Source organism: Melitaea cinxia, chromosome 19, assembly GCF_905220565.1.
Source record: "Melitaea cinxia chromosome 19, ilMelCinx1.1, whole genome shotgun sequence".
NCBI classification, from domain to species: domain Eukaryota; kingdom Metazoa; phylum Arthropoda; class Insecta; order Lepidoptera; family Nymphalidae; genus Melitaea; species Melitaea cinxia.
Genome location: NC_059412.1, coordinates 12,729,833 through 12,747,222, shown reverse-complemented (window position 1 = coordinate 12,747,222; position 17,390 = coordinate 12,729,833). Strand labels below are relative to the sequence as shown.

The following is a 17,390-nucleotide window of genomic DNA, read 5'->3' as shown; positions in this document are numbered from 1 at the left end:
AAATTCCTATTTTTAAAATAGGAACAAATAAAATAGGAATACTTACCTAGGTATGATCTAAAATGTCTTTTTTACTTTGTGAATTCTTTGTAACCAGCTGCCCTTACGTCACTGCTTAGACTCAATGATAGTCACTATAAATTGAGTCACTTCAGCCTGTAATATCCTACTACTGGGCATAGGCCTCTTTCCCCCGCCACTACGCTGCTGCAATGTGGGTTGGCGGATACTATGAGTAACGATCGCTATCAGGTATACATGATAACAACCGGGACCGACGGCGGCACGAGGCACGGCAGGGAGACCAACAAGGACTGCACAAACACCCAGACCACGGCAAACACCTGTATGCCCAATACAAATGTTTGACATGTGCGGGGATCGAACCCGCAACCGCCAGCGCAACAGGCACAATCCATGGCTGTGATCGTTGCGCCAAAGCGACGTTTATAAATTGAATATCAAGCATTAACTGCTGTTTCTCCAGTACACATAACTATATTTTTATTAAGAAAAAAAAGGATGCCCAGATAATTTCTATACAGACCTCTAAAAAGTCTAAATTGATTCTTGTGTTGTCAAAAGTGATCACTTCTACCCAACATATTTTAATGGCCTACGTACGGTACGTACCGTACGTAGGTATGTACCTGATTAACAAAACCGGAAAAACAAATAAAACACTATATAAATGTTAAAGTTTATTAGGTATCATCATTTTCATAAAAATCTCTTATATATACATCATCCAGAAATTCTGCTGGAGCAGAGATATTTTCTTCATATCTAGCCCATCCAAGGTACCACACTAATGTCATAACATAAGCGCAACATCCAATGGTTCGTTGACCAACCAAACAATTACAATAGTATTCGACTATACCAGCTCTGCCAGACACATTATTTTCTATTAAAATGTAGACATAATATTGTTTTTTTGAAATGTGTCTGGACTTAATTTTTCCTCTTATTAATGTTATATCACCACTTCCTCTCAGATTATACTGAGAAAAGTCTTGTGTGTCTCTACATATTTCTATTATATATGATCCATGAAATCGAATATGTTCCCCATAATACGATCTGGCTTGCCTTATCTGGTAAGTACCTAGACCAAATAGTACTAAATCATTGTAACTTAATCTAGGAAACATAAATAAATTATCTCGGTCAGCTGTTATACTCTGAAAAACAGCAAACCTTCTATTCATATTTAATTCCTCAATCAAGAGTGCTAAATTATTTTCAAAATTAATTCTCTCTCTAATTATTGCGACTATTTCATTAATCATTACAGCCTATACAGTCCACTGCTGGACATAGGCCTCCACAAGTTTACGTCAAAAATAACGTGAACTCATGTGTTTTGCCCATAGTCACCACGCTGGGCAGGCGGGTTGGTGACCGCAGTACTGGCTTTGTCGCACCAAAGACGCTGCTGCCCGTCTTCGGCCTGTGTATTTCAAAGCCAGCAGTTGGATGGTTATCCCGCCATCGGTCGGCTTCTTAAGTTCCAAGATGGTTGTGGAACCTTGTTATCCCTTAGTCGCCTCTTACGACACCCACGGGAAGAGAGGGGGTGGCTAAATTCTTTATTTTATTATTATTATTTCATTAGAATCATCTCTATCACGAAAACGAACACCAAATCGGTTAAGGAGACTGGCAGCTATCTGAAAGTTCTGCATCATATTTGGCACAGATTTATTAAAATAGTCTTGCCTCAGGAGCTTAAAATCTCTTTTTAAATGTCCATTTACTGCCTCAACTACCCAGCGGCATAATGTTACACAACGACTCCGGTTGGCCTGTTGTGTTGTTAATTGGTGTTCGCCTTCTAATAGAGAATCAGGCATATATGGTCGATAATTACAACTTTCTAGCATTCTTATACAATCTCTGAAACCCCTATCCAATATAAACACATCATTTTCTTGAAAATATAATCTAAGAGGAGAGTTTTCATTGTCAAAAAGGGAAATCATTATGTCAGCATCAGATGTGGTAGCCTTGTATGGACCGAAACAATCTAATATGTAACCATCACATGCCACAATTAAAAATGGTTTTAATAGATTTTTATATTTGTGCAAAGAATACGTATCTTTTTGGAAAGAGTAATTAGAACTTTTATTTATATTTATGTATGTCCCATCGCAAATAATTATAGCATTAGTATAGTTTTCATTGTATATACCATTTGGTAAGGTTATGATCCATTAGCCTTTCTCTTGATATGTGATCAATACCCAGGTTTATAGGTACAAAATCTTGAACCAAGATTTCCCTGCATTTGTTCATTAGTCGCTCTAATGTGGTACGTGGTACATCTAATAATGTAGATAACCGAATATCTGATTCACCAGTCCTCAGTTTCATTAACAATGCAGCTAATCCCAAAATACCTATGTGAATTCCTTGTATGCTTGGAACTTCATTAAGAAGGGTGAAAAAGTCTAGTTTGGACCTTCCAGTCCAAAAGAAAAATATGTTATCTTCGATTTCTTGAATATCTTCTACATTTGTGAAATTAAGGTAGGGCTTGAAAGCATTAACAAATGAAAAAATGTGTTCTACTTGTTGTGAAGTAAATGTACTAATGCTATTACTAGAATTATACAGGTTACTCCACTCATTACTCAGTCTATGTTCTGTACAGACACGGCTGTGCACAGGTATATAATATTTATATGTACTGAGTATCGTTGCTCTAAATGAATCTGCCATATTATGCAGATTAATATTAATTATTATTTACAATGTCATTAAATTATTTATTTACAATGTCACAATAATCGTGTTTTTATCTGCATATTTAAATCACTTATTCACACTATTATTACTTATACACATAGTCAATTCAGTTTAACGCCATCTATTAGCCATAGTATAAAACCATTAATTAATTATACGCTACATCAATATATCATTGCGTGTCTGTCAATATTGTCTACAAAGCATGAAGGGTTGATCGGATTTTATAAAACATATTTACATTTCAATAATTTTAGCTATATTTATTTAACCCTTTAACGGTCACCTTGACTTTTTTTTTAATATGCAATTTATTTTAAGTAATATATATTTTTTGGCCCGAATTAAAAAACACTGTCAAAGTAAAATAAATCTAGACTGCATATTTTTCGAGAAAATCCAAAAAAACAAGTGGCCAGTAGACTGGCCACTGACCGATCTGCACCACTCACTATCACGGCAAGTTCACTGGCCAGTAAACTGGACATGCACAAAAAAAGTACATTTAGAAGGAAATAGAATAAAAAAACAATACGTAGCCATCAGCCTTATATTTCAGGACATGAATAATCACATTTCCATAGTTTGAACTATGTTACGATAAAGTTTTCTTCTAAAAATAATCACATTTTAACAAAAAGTTCTTTTAAAAATATTCATCGTTTTAACTTTAGATACATATTATAAACGAAAAATTCTTCTTAAATTTAATAATTTTTTAAATCCTATAATTATAAAATCTTAATCGGTTTGTAAAATTGTCAAATACTCATTATGTTACCTTTAGGAATTACAAATCAAAATTTCTTCTTTCAAAAATATAAAACTAACAGAAAATTCTTCCTCTTAAATTTAATAAACTTTTTAATCCTATTTTTATAAAATCTTAATCAGTCATTAAAAAAATCTACAAATATTCATTGTTTTAGCTTTAGAAATAACAAAACAAAAACTCTTCTAAAAATATAACCTTGCAAAAAATTAGATTTTCTTTTTCATTCCTGAATTATGAAATGGTACAAAGCATTCTACACATAAGGCGACATTGCACTTAACACATTCATAGGTACTTCTCTTTGGCTTAGAAGCAGTACTGCAATATCTGCATCGTCTTAAATTTTTCTTGGTTGACTTTATTGGCCTGTGGTCATTCTCATCATCGTCATTTTGAATAGGTACAGAGGGTTTTTCATCTCCAATAAGTTCATCAGCTAATTTGCTCCTGAATATCAAATGAGTCATGGGTTTTGTACCCCCAGGGTAAGCCTTCGTCCAGGTATCCTTGTAAACAATGTAGGAGTTGACAATCGCAGATTCAATTAAATAAAACCAAATTTTCATCCACCAACGTCGTGATTTCCACGATATATTATAGGATGCCATGTGTTGATCAAATTTATCAACCCCTCCCATGTATTTATTATAATCGATAATAGGACTAGGACAGGCGACTTGTTCCTTATTACCCTGACTATTAGTACGGCGCACATATCCTTTTTTGCTTGGGTTATGCATATTTGAAGCAACACAAACTGCTTTTTTCCCTCGGTCTCTCCATTTACTAACAGAAATGTTGGATTTCGTCATTGCGCAAGCACTATCACCCAAAGCCATGGTCCGGTCAAGGGGAAGTTTATTAGACGGGAAGAATTTTCTTGTAGGCATAATAGTACCAACAGCGAAAATTTTTTTTCGCAACAGCTTGACTAATAAAGGCAGAGAAGTAAAAAATCTATCAAAAAATATGCAATAACCCAGATGCTCAAACATTCCAGCTAATTTCATAACAACTGTTTCGCCCAGACTCATTTCCCTCTCAACTTGTAACTTTCCTTCGTAAACATCAAAGTTAATCATGTAACCCGTTACAGCGCAGCATATTACCCACACTTTGAAGCCACGCTTTATTGGCTTCAGTGGCATATATTGTTTTAATGTTGATCTACCTTTGAATGCTATCATACTTTCGTCTATTGAGAGTTGCTGATGCGGACTAAAAACAGAAGAAAAAATCTGTGAAAAATGGGTGAGCAGAGGTCTTATTTTGAATAGGCGATCGTAACCTGCGTTGCCCCTGGGGATCATTTTTTCATTATCGTTCACATGCAAAAATCTCATTATTTTTAAAAATCGGCGCATGCTCATGACACTGCTAATTCTTGGCACATGAAAATTTGTATCTTGCGACCAATAAAGCCTTAGGGAGGGTAAACTGTGGAACCCCATAATTATCAAAATCCCTATGAACTTCTTCAGCTCCTCTTCCGTTAGGTTCAGAGTCTGATGGCACTGTGTGGCATATCTGTTACTTTCAGTAATCATGAGATTGAAAAAAAAAGGTGTCAAGAAAAGGGTAAGTATTTGTAGTGGTGGCTGTAAATTGACTTCTGTATTTATTCCAACATAATTTTTGAAAGTACTATTTTTGAAAATAGGTGGCTCACGAAAATGTTTATTGCTCCACTTATTTAGATCATCGTTTACCTCAATAGTACTTGGGGCTACTTGAGGATGGGGTGGTAGGGGCGAAGACGGGGGTGGGGGCGACGGCGACGGAGGTGGTGGCGGTGACGACGGGGGTGGTGGCGGCGGCAACGGGGGTGATAGTGGCGACTGCGGCAGCGACGATGAGGATGTTAAATTTAGTGAAGGTGATGATGTAGAGGGAGGAGGTTCTGACAAACGTGATGGTCCTGGCAGTTGGTCTCGGTTTCTCCTACGGGTACTACAGCTACTGGCATTATTGGTGATGATACTGTCGTTGAAACAGTCTTCACCATCAGAATCACCACCAACGTCAGAATGGACGGCCTGGTCATCTGTGATGCCCATAAAATCATTCCACTGGTCTTCATCAAGTGCTTCCAACTCCGAGTAAGTGTAGCTTTTTCTAAAGCAAAGAAAATTTCGTTTGTTAATATAAAATTAAAAGATTTTTATTAACGTTTCAACACTGGCACGAAAATGCACGAAAAAAGTACTAAAACTGGCGGGATTTTGGGTTATAACTACCGAACCAGAATGGTTGTGATTAATCTATTAATTAATATAAAAAAAAGCTTATTATTATATTGCAAATAATATTATTTCAAGTGATCACACCAAAACAAAAACTTTATGCAGTAGTTCAAAGTTACATATGTAATTTTTAGGTTATGTTTTTCTCAAAGACCGACTGGCATTCAATCGTTCATAAATCACATTTTTATTATAAAACTATATCATTATTGGGAATAACATTAAAGCTTAAACTATAATCAATAAGTTTTACTCACCTGTTAAAGCCAGACATATTTATTTTCACTTTAGCACATCAAAAAACATCCTGCACTCGCGCGGTGACAGTAAAAACTACGCTGCGGGCGCACAGTGGTCAGTATACTGGCCACCGTGAAAAATGGCGCGAAATTTCTTGAGCGCGCAACTAAAACGAACGCTGGCTAGCTTACAGGCCAGCGTGCTTCAACACAAGTCGGAAAAGTGCATAAGGTTGAACTTCGGAACAAAACTGTATTTAATTTCGACCTTAACGTAACAGTCCAGTTTACTGGCCACTTTGTATGAGCCGTCCTATAAGGGGTTAAAGTTTCTTGGTATTAATACTACAGGTTTATATACTACATATTTATATTTCAGTAATTTTAATTATATTTATTTACAATTTCTTAATAACCGTGTTCTTATCTACATATTTACATCAGTTATGCACACTATTATCACTTATATACATAGACAAATATTATACAAAATTATTACATTAATATTATTGAAAAATGGCAAACAAACTTCTTAGGGTTGGGCTGTTTAATGCATGCTCCCTTGGCACAAACCACGATAACCTTGTAGCTACAGTAAGCCGGCACTGTGTAGATGTTTTAGCGATTAATGAAACATGGCTAAGAGTAGGCGAGGAAGGACGTGCCCCAAGTGTGGCGGGATATTATCTACGCCATAGACCCAGAGCACAAGAGGTACGCTCGCGGGGTGGTGGTGTAGATTATTATATTAAACGTGGAATTAATGCGCGTACTTGGGACCATCCTGTAGACCCACTACATAAAGCAGTAGAACAGATGTGGTTGACCTTAACAATTTGTGGGAGAAAAATAGCATTAGGTACAGCATATCGTCCCCCTTGGTTAGATGTGGATGTATTTTTAGACGCTCTCACAGACACCATTAATGCAATCCCCGGTCATGACTATTTGGTCTTGGTTGGTGATTTTAACATTAATATGCTTAGCCCTGAAGAAATAAAAACAAATAAGCTGTCAACATTTTTAGCATGTCTAGGACTAAGCCAGTTGGTGTCAGCACCAACTCATTTTACTGAAACTTCACAGACTGATTGATGTTATTTGTTCAAATCTACCAGCTAAAAATATTACTGTGGAGCATGTGGGGTCACTGTATGGTCATTGTTTTGTGACATGTGAGTTTAATATTAAATGCGAGAAAATAAAACCATATTCTATGACTTATAGACCTATAAAACACATTAATACAGGAAACTTTAACTTAGACTTAGAAGGTATACAATGGAGTCAGATTTCGACACTTGATGATGTTAACGAGATGGTTAACATATTCAATCACAGTGTCTTGACTCTATTTGATACACATGCACCATTACTCTCCACTGTTATAAAGACTCACTCCTATCCGTGGATCACAGATACCATAAAATTGATGATGAAACTGCGTGATAAAGCCTCTGCAGAATATCATAAAACAAAATCTGATAGTAAAAAAGAATATTATAAATATTTAAAATCTACAGTAAATAAGGCACTATTTAATGAAAAATCAGCATATTACAAACATAATATTAATAACAAAATTAACAACCCTAAATTATTATGGAAAAATATAAAAACAAGCATTTTACCTAAAAAAAATATAGATCTGCCCTCCCACTTCAACGATCCAAATGTAATAAACAACCACTTCATAAATGTTCCAGGCTTACCTTACACTCTATTTTCCTATATAACTTACTTTGAATTCCATAAATTTAGCGAAGCCACATTTCATTTGAAGACGGTTACAGTAAGCGAAATTATTAATATTATAAAATCATTGAGATCTAAAGCAGAGGGATGTGACTCAATAAATCTGGAGATGCTTTTGCTAACGATGCCGGATACATTGGAAACCATCACTTCTATAGTGAATGCGTCTATTTTAACCTCAACCTATCCAGATGTTTGGAAAACGGCAGTGGTGCGACCGCTCCCAAAAATTTCAAATCCCACAGATCTTAAGGATCTGAGGCCAATAAGTATTCTGCCATGCCTATCGAAGATACTTGAAAAGTCAGTATCGAAGCAAATAACAGTTTACTTAGAAAAAAAACCATATGTTACCAGAGGTCCAGTCAGGTTTTAGAAGGGGTCGCAGTACTGTCACAGCACTGCTTGATGTGACTGACAATATTTTACAATCACAGGATCAGGGCATGTGCACTCTCCTCGTACTGCTTGACTTCTCACGGGCTTTCGATTCCTTGAATATAAATCTCCTCCTGTCCAAATTGAGCTATTACGGTTTTGACAGTAATGCCATACAATGGTTTCATAGTTATCTCAGGGAACGCTATCAGTATGTCAAAATAACTAAGCATGATGGTTCCTCACTCATCTCAGATAGAATGGCAATATCCAAAGGCGTGCCGCAGGGCTTTATTTTGGGACCCATATTATTTTTATTGTACTCAGCAGACATGAAAGATCATATAATGCACTGTAGATATCATTTTTATGCTGATGACACCCAAATATACATCTCTTGCAAACCATCTGATATTGACATTGCAATTAATAGACTAAATGAAGATCTGAATCAGATTGTGCTATGGTCCAAGAGGAATAGCTTAGTTTTAAATCCAAATAAATCCAAATACATGATTTGTGGCACAAAATCTCAAATATCAAGGCTAAAAAATACAAATAAAATACTATTAATGGGTCAACCTATTGAAAGGGTGTGGGAAGCACGTAACCTTGGCTTACAGATGGACTGTAATCTTAGATTTGAGAATCACATCATTGGACTAGTGAGAGATTGTTTTTACCGCTTAAAAATACTTTACAATGTGAGAGATCACCTGGGAGTAGATTTACGTATTCGCCTTACTGAGTCACTGATATTGTCCAAGTTAAATTACACAGTTATTGTATATGGACCTCGTTTGACCGCTAAAACACAGAGACTTGTACAGAGAATCCAGAATGCCTGTGCTCGCTTCTGCTTCGATATACCCTTTAGAGAACACGTTACTCCTTACTTAAATGTACACTCAATTTTAAAAATGAAACACCGTCGCAAATTTCACTTAGCTTGTCTTCTTTTCGATCTTTTAAGGCGTAAGGAGCCGTCATATTTGTATGAAAAGCTCACTTGGATGTCAAGTCATAGGACTTGTGAATCGCGACAATGTTCCATACAACTTGTTGTACAAAAGCACAAGACAGCCTCTTTCAGGGGCAGCTTCCGCTATGCTGCCTCCAGGTGCTGGAACAACATACCCCCACCAATTAGAAATACACAAAGTTTTCTCAAATATAAATTAATATTGAAAGAATATATTTTACATTGCCAGCAAAGCCAGGAAAATTTTGTGCACGATGTAAGTGTAATTTGATTTTTGTTGTACTGTAAATTATTAAGGCTTATTAAATTGTGATTGATCCGATCGGTACTACATGGCGGACTCGTATATAAATTGCTTTGTAGTTTGTACTGATTGAGATATCTCGAGTCAGTGAGTTGACGCGATTTACAAGATGGCCGTTACGATTATTTATTTTAGCCGATTACTACGTGTCAATCCCTATCATTGAACGTTTCGTTTCATGCCTGTAATTTTAGGTTATTATTTTATTTTTTATTTTATTTTTTTCTGTACCTTTTTCATTTTTTTTTTAAACGTAAAAACGCATATTTAAATACAATTTCAATCTAATCAAGTATTATTGTTTGCTTTGGAAATTAATTGGTGATTTTTAAAAAACGTATATTTATCCGATTTGTTGAAATTAGTGAGAGTGTATTGGAACATATCAAATGTCACCGTACCCATCCTATGTGAAATGGATTATGGATAACCTATTATTAATTTTACCTAGCAAGCGTTATTTATGTTGAAAGAATATTTTTATTACTTACTTTAGAACTTACATGTAAACAAAGCTGAATTGTACTCTAATGTGTCGGAATAAGAACGAAATTCCTTTCAGTGTCCAGAGCATTTCACTTTGCCGTATATTATATTAGTCCCATGTATACTTCACTATATCCATTTAATTTTCATGTTTCTTTTTCTGTATTCCGATTTTGTATGGTATGTGGTGTTGGTGCGACCGTGTTGTCACCCGACGGCTCAAGCGGAAGATCGGCGCTGACAGCTCTGCCAGCATATGCCGAGCTTGAGACCGGGTTTGCGATATCCTTATTGTTTATTTTAATTGTTTAGCTTAATGGATATGTAACATTGATTTGTGTGGATGTTGCAAATAAAAAAGTATTATTATTATTATTATTAATATTAGTACATTGAGGGAAAAGGCAGTGAGAAGCAGTATTTGCTGCCCGTCTATAGTTTTCCAATGTTATGTTGCTAGATACAACTTCAGTAGGCACATCTAGACTTTCATTAGCTGGTTCAGCAGTGTTTGGCTCAGAGTTACCTATTCCAATTTCAACTTCTTCGGTAGTTGTAGAAACTCCACGAGCTTCATCAACATGCTCAACATGTATGGCAGCAACAAATATTTTAACAACAGTTCAAAACGAAACATGAAATAACAAGACAAAACTGTATTCGTTTTGTCAATGTATGTACATCTTCTATTGATATTTTTAGATAAAAAATAATAAGCATAAATACTTACGATTACTGGTGATATCCACTCGCTAAGTAAGGAAATAACTCTTGTGTTCAGTTCATGAACGAGATAACGTCGAAACGTATTTAAGCAGACGTTGCAGTTTATGCAAAGTATACGTCGACTATTTGCCGACGGCGGCATTATCAAGGACGGATTTACAAGGGTATAGTAAACAATGGTCGTCAGATGAGGACGATATCGAGTTCCAGGGGCGGTAAATAAGGTCGAAAAAGGTGTAAACACACACACACACAAAATCGCACAGTACACAAACGAGACGCAAACGCAACAACGAAAGACTGCGCAGTATCGAATCACGAATGCCGATGGCCGATGCCTGCAAGATGCCTGGTCAAAAAAATCCGTTTCAGTCGTGCGAACTCAATTATTACATACTGCATGATTATTATTTTTTTAATTATTATGTAATTTTTTATTAATGTGAAATATTTAAAGCCCAACGAAAAAATAAAATATTTATGAAATGAAATAAATAAAGCGTAAAATAATGTTTAAAACACAGAAACAGAGTTAAAAAGTCAAGTATTATGTGTAAAATGAAACATCGTAAGAAAAATGTAGTTGGGATGCGTTCAAAACATGTTAATACGTTAACCCTTGACGTAGAATAAGTTTATAGAAATATTACAAAATATTTTTTTCCTGCGTTTCTTTTAACATTGTGATAAGCGTAATTAATAAACAATTAAATAAACTGAATTTTAAGATTTATTTTATTTCTATAAATAGTCAGGTGAAAAATGGGCATTCTTCTTTAGGTATTTACCTATTATAACATAATCGCGAAAGCTTGAATAAAAATATTTCTTTGTAAAATAATGACCACACATCTAGTTATAGTTCACAAACGGATGCTGATAAGCAATAATGTGTCAATCCACACAAGTACAATTCAAAGTTTTTGATATATTTGAATAATATATCAGGTATTTAACATTCTGTAAAAGAGTTTTAAGTCACCAAAAAGAGAATAGTATAAAAAATATACTTATGATAAAACGAATCAAAATAATAATCTCATATTTTTTAAAGAATATTCTAGATTATTTTATTTTTGTAATATAAATCTATTTCTAATCCATTATTCTTTTTTATTAGGTAAACCGAGCAATATGCAGTTGATACATGTTTTTTTAAACAAACTACAAGAATTGGTTTGAAAACCTTAAGACTTCATTTTCTCAAAACAAAGTTCTTGAGGGTTAACGCATTATTGCTTATAACCATCCATAAACAATATTTTATTTTACCATAGTTATGATCCCGTCAATATATATAAACAGAAATAGACGCATTGAAAGAAAAAAAATTAACGACGAACAAAACAATTTATTTTAATATCTAAGTTTTTATCAAAACAAAATATTTCAATACCTCTATTATTTAGAAAGAAATTCAAGATATACAGTTAAAAACAATGGTCAGTACTAAATAATTAACTTTTTCGCACAAATAAGTAATACTAAATACTATTACCGAACCTCAAATGTAACGAACGACAGCGCAAAACGTAGGTGATTCCTTACACGAGATCGCAGTGAGTTGTCTTCGCGTCGCGTCGGGCCGTCGCACAGTGGGCTGAAGCTTTGGTCTGGTGATCATGACGCACAACGCTGCGGTATGCGCCGCAACGCAGCGTCACGACGCAGCATTTAGCGTCGCTGCGGAGAGGTGGTCAGTTGATTTTGCCGCAGCGACTAAGGTAGACGTGAACATGAACAATTTTTCTGTAATTTGTGCTTTGCTTGAAGAGGAGGAAGAATAAGAATTTTTACTGCTTCTGAATAGACAAGAAAATCGCTGAGGAACATGTTTTTACAACGGAGGAGTGAAGGTTGTTACGAAACCTTAATAAAAAGGCATTTAATTGATTGTGAAGAAAAATTCATGGGTTACTTTCGGGTTTCAAGAGAGATCTATAACAAGATTTTAATGGCCATAAAAGATGATATTAGTGACACACAGCCTAGAACCAGAAATCGGAATTTTGCTATTACGGCATAAGAAAAACTATTCCTAACGTTAAGGTAAGTTAAATGAATTTATTTCGGTAATTAAATAAAACAATTCATAATCATATTATTTTTATTAATCGAATACAGTAACTCGGTATAACATCAAAGTATGTTGAATGATTGTTGTGGGGATGGTGTCTCTCGTTGTGAGTTGTATGCGTGGATTGGATGCTGTGGTGTGTTGAATGATTGCTGTGGGGATGGTGTTTCTCGTTGCGCCAAGACCAATAATTCTATTTCAGTAACGATTTTACAAACTTGTGCTCTGATTTGAGCTATTTTGTCCGGAGGAAATTGACAAACTACGTCGGCCATACTCCTAAAGAATATGTGTACTGGAGTATTGCCTTTTTCTGTAATTTGTCTCAACATGTTTGTTCTTTCTTCTCTATTCTTTCTAAACTCTTCGACAAGGCTGTCTCTTTTTTTCTTTTTCACTTGTGATGTACCTTGAGTTTTGTTTTGTGTTATTGAATGTCCTTCTTGCGATTGTTGGTTTGAAATAGATTCACATGGTGAATACGGCGTTGAACTCGGCATTGAAGAAGTTGGTCCTGAACATATCTCTACTGGCAAATTGTTATCTTCATCAACCTCAAGAACATTTCCGGGATTTAGATTTGAAATAGACTCCCTTTCTTAAAAGCTGTCATTTATAAATTTAAGTCTTTCGTCGTCATACTTTGAAACGAAAGAAACACTTCCGGTTTTCTTCTTATTCTGATTTTTTCTATAATTGTCGCGTAAATTACGCCACTTATTCTTACATTCTTCAGCTGAAACAATAACATTGTTAGTTAATATAGAACTACTATATAGTCTGTTTTAGTTCGATGTTCTGTGGAGGTAAACATAGTAGGTAGTGATTTTAAACGAGATAATCCGAATAAATAAAGTATTTTTCTTCATGGAGAAATAAGATTTAGTTAGATGGATTCATAATTGATAATTCACTATTCTTTTTACCTACACGGACCATTGAACTGAAACGGACTACCTTTGCACCGATGTTGGACCCATTAATTAAGTACCTACTTTTTTTTTACAGGTATTTGGCGACTGGAGAAAGCTATAGATCTTTAAGTTTTCAATTTCGAATTAGCCATAATTGGATATGCAGAATTGTGCCTAAAGTCTTACAAAGTATATGCTTGAGACTTTTAAACGTTGCACTTCCTGAACCCACCGAGGAAGATTTTAAAAGAATAGCCGAAGAATATTGGTTTTTATGGAATTTTCCTAATTGTATCGGGGTAATAGATGGTAAGCACATACGCATCGTGTGCTCAAGTAACAGCGGGTCCTTATTTTTTAATTATAAGCAGTTTTTTTTCTATTGTTTTACTTGCCGTGGTCGATGCGAATCGAAATTTATAACAATAGATGTTGGTTCTTATGGCAAAGAAGGTGACGCAGACATATTTATGAAATCTGATTTATTTAAGAAAATTCAAAATGGGCAGCTAAAGATTCTCCTACGAAAACATAAGGCATTTCTATGTCCTAGCTGACATAGAAATGCCTTATGTTTTCGTAGGTGATGATGCATTTAGTCTCACCAACTATATGATGAAACCATACTCAAAAAATCATGCGTCTCAAGATAGGTCAAAACGAATTTTTAACTACCGCCTTAGTAGAGCAAGAAGAAAATCTGAAAATGCTTTTGGCATATTATGTCAACGATTTCGAATATTTTTTTCACCTATTGCAGTAAACCCTCGTGTCGTAGACAAGTTGGTTATGTCAGCTTGTATCATCCATAATATGATGAGTTCTTTGATCATACACGATTCAGACAGAAATACTCTTGAAATGCCCTCTGAAAATGTAATTCCTATGGCGCGTATACCGGGAAGAGGTTATAATATAAATGGTTCGGTGACACGTGACTCATTCAAGCAGTATTTCAACAGTGATCGTGGTAGGTGTACCTTGGCAAGACAGTGAAGTAGATAGGACAAGTTAAGTGAGTAGGTAATTCAAAACTTATTGCTTATTTTCTATAACACTAAATAAACACCACCAAGTTAAATTGTTCATTAAATTTAAATTAAATTGTTCATCATTCCAACCTCAGAATCATCAAAATGTTTCATGTGTCACTAGTAATGTTTGCCACTTTTTATGTAAACTTAGGTACGTACCGCTGTCGAATAAACAATTAGAAATATATTATACAAACAACTCACGTGTTTTATTCAACTTCTCAGCTATCTCCCTCCAACCATTATCTTTGACAATCAAACTTTTATGTTTTTTGTCTTTATTTTTATATAAAGAAGGATAGTTGCGAACTAATTCTATTAAATTGTCTTCGAAAAATTCCATATTGACTCAGAGACGCACACCGCACCTCAGCGTTGAACCGAGAATGACGCCGCGCTGTGCGGCAGTACACCTCCCCACTTCACCGCCCTTGCCCCTTACCGCTGATGCATACTGCGACGGAACAAGAGAACATTCTCGACGTTTTTCATATGATTGAGTGTCCGGCAACGCATACCGCATACCGCAGCGTTGTGCGTCATGATCACCAGACCATTACATGAAACGGGCCGGTAGAGGACTTAGCGTTTAAAAAAAAAGTTTCTTTTTCTGAAATTTTAAATAGTGCGTTGGATTTATCTATTGATTATAAGTAATTATTTATATGGGGGTCGTTTAGATAACTTGAGTATTTTCGGAGTTATTAATAACCAAATTAATTTTTGTATGAAGCAAAACAAAAAAAAACTTGAAAATCTAGAAATTCTCAAATTTTCTCAAAGAATTGACTTTAGGTATGTATAGTACGTATTTTTGTCCTATTTTAGTACCTATTCTCGGGTTGCGATTTTCTGCGATTTGGTCGCAATTTCAAATTTTGTTCTCTATTCCACACCACCATAGAGGTTAAGAACCAGGCGCGTTTTTTTTAATATAGTGGTCTCCCCGTTAGCCCTAATCCACTAAGGACTAATAAAATTAGTAAAAATCACAATCAGGTACTGGTCACTGCACTTTTTTAATTTAATCACTGTCATGAGTATCCATATTAACGAATGCCAAATTGTTAATAAACTTTGTGCTTCTTCTGACAAAGTTTTATGTTTTCTTCGAAGTTTGTGGCCTTTCGCTGAGATGAGTGGATCAGAGCTGGTCAACAAATTATTTAAAATGTCTTCATTTGTAGTTTTTCTACTGCATTTCCTGGAATGGTGTTGGCGGTACCTACGAAAGTCTCTATTTCTAGCTTCAGCAGCTTCTTCAGATAGCTGTCCAATTGGTATTAGACCAAAACCTTCAATAATAGCTGCACCATGCATAAGAACTTTGTGAACACTTGAAGGCATATAATACCAGCCATATAATTCCAAATACAGTCGCATGGTCACTTGAGCATATTAGTGAAATTTGACTGTGTCAATGTGGTAACCTGATGAAATTGCCTCAAAAATGGTTGCAAACCACCTAATTAAGTCTTCACTAATACCAGTTATCTCAGCAGTCACGTTTGGGTTTTCAAAAAATCTTCTAGCAGTATTTCCGTCATTCGTGGAGCCGTGCCCTTGTTTGACAACATCTATCAGAAGTCCCATTCGGTTTAAAGAATCTTTAGTTTTTTCTCATAAGACATACAATTTCAGTATATAGTCACTTAAAATGAGAAACATTAAAAAGAATATGAAACGGTAATGTTCGGTGCGTGTGTCTATATGTTTTGGTGTGTGTGTGTGTGTGTGTGTGTGTGTGTGTGTTTGTGTGTGTTTGTGTGTGTGTGTGTGTGTGTGTGTGTGTGTGTGTGTTTGTTTGTTTATAGATGTGTTTGTGTGTGTGTGTGTGTGTGTGTGTGTGTTTGTTTGTTTATAGATGTGTGTGTGTGTGTGTGTGTGTGTGTGTGTGTGTGTATGTGTGTGTGTGTATGTGTGTGTGTGTTTGTTTTTAAATGTGTGTGTGTATGTATGTGTGTGTGTTGGTGCGTGCGGTCGTCTGTTGGTGCATGCGTCCTACATATTTTTTTTTATATAATATTATTTTTATAACGTTGTTTAATTTAATTATAGTTAGTTTTTCTGGTGGCAACACTTCACTTGATTTTTATAATCTTTAAAACAGTGAAATGTAGATGATTTGACATTACGACTTGGGCTAGGTTATAAATATCGTATGTCGGTAGGCAAAGCTCTCTTTTCCCTGACAAGCCGCCGACTAGGACTAAGATAAGTACTATAAGGTATTTTATTACATTCCCAGTATGTAATCAGTTGTTCTGCTTACATTTATTTAACCTTGTAACCTATGCTATGTATTTCTTAATTCTTATAATGTTCAAATTCAAGTTATTAAGTTATATTCATATTATAACTATTTTTGTGATTTTGTAACTGTGTAATAATGATGATATGACAATAATAATATAATTTAATGGTTACCATTTCCTTTGTCTTATTTACCTTATTCTTAAAAATATATTATACATAAAGAAATAATTAATTATCACAAATGTGCTTCTTCTGACATTAAAGTAATGGAGGGTAATTGGATGCTATTTGATATATGATAATAATTATTTCAAATACAGTTCTTTTAATAAGTAATGATCATCAAAGACATAGTTCTTTTAATATTAAATTAATAAAGGGTAATTTGAAGCTTTACAATATATAAAGTAATAATTGTTATAAACATAGCTCTTTTAATATTAAAGTAAACGAGGGTAATAATAGCT

At 34.9% G+C, this 17,390-nt stretch overlaps 2 protein-coding genes and 1 long non-coding RNA gene across 3 annotated transcripts; all 3 read right to left on the bottom strand.

Annotated features, from left to right (window-relative positions):
- Window positions 1–688: 688 nt before the first annotated feature.
- On the bottom strand, window positions 689–2,126 carry LOC123662980. Its single transcript, XM_045597745.1, has 2 exons — window positions 1,611–2,126; window positions 689–1,280 (listed from the first exon to the last, which is right to left on the bottom strand). The coding sequence occupies exons 1-2, from the start codon at window positions 1,983–1,985 to the stop codon at window positions 705–707; spliced, it is 951 nt and encodes a 316-aa protein (XP_045453701.1). The 5' UTR covers window positions 1,986–2,126; the 3' UTR covers window positions 689–704.
- A 7,092-nt stretch (window positions 2,127–9,218) lies between these two features.
- LOC123663006 lies at window positions 9,219–9,393 on the bottom strand. Its single transcript, XR_006744595.1, has 2 exons — window positions 9,348–9,393; window positions 9,219–9,267 (listed from the first exon to the last, which is right to left on the bottom strand). It is a non-coding gene; the product is annotated as an uncharacterized LOC123663006 (long non-coding RNA).
- Window positions 9,394–12,735: 3,342 nt separating this feature from the next.
- On the bottom strand, window positions 12,736–15,157 carry LOC123662992 (transcription factor Adf-1-like). Its single transcript, XM_045597756.1, has 2 exons — window positions 14,872–15,157; window positions 12,736–13,455 (listed from the first exon to the last, which is right to left on the bottom strand). The coding sequence occupies exons 1-2, from the start codon at window positions 15,008–15,010 to the stop codon at window positions 13,319–13,321; spliced, it is 276 nt and encodes a 91-aa protein (XP_045453712.1). The 5' UTR covers window positions 15,011–15,157; the 3' UTR covers window positions 12,736–13,318.
- Window positions 15,158–17,390: the final 2,233 nt, after the last annotated feature.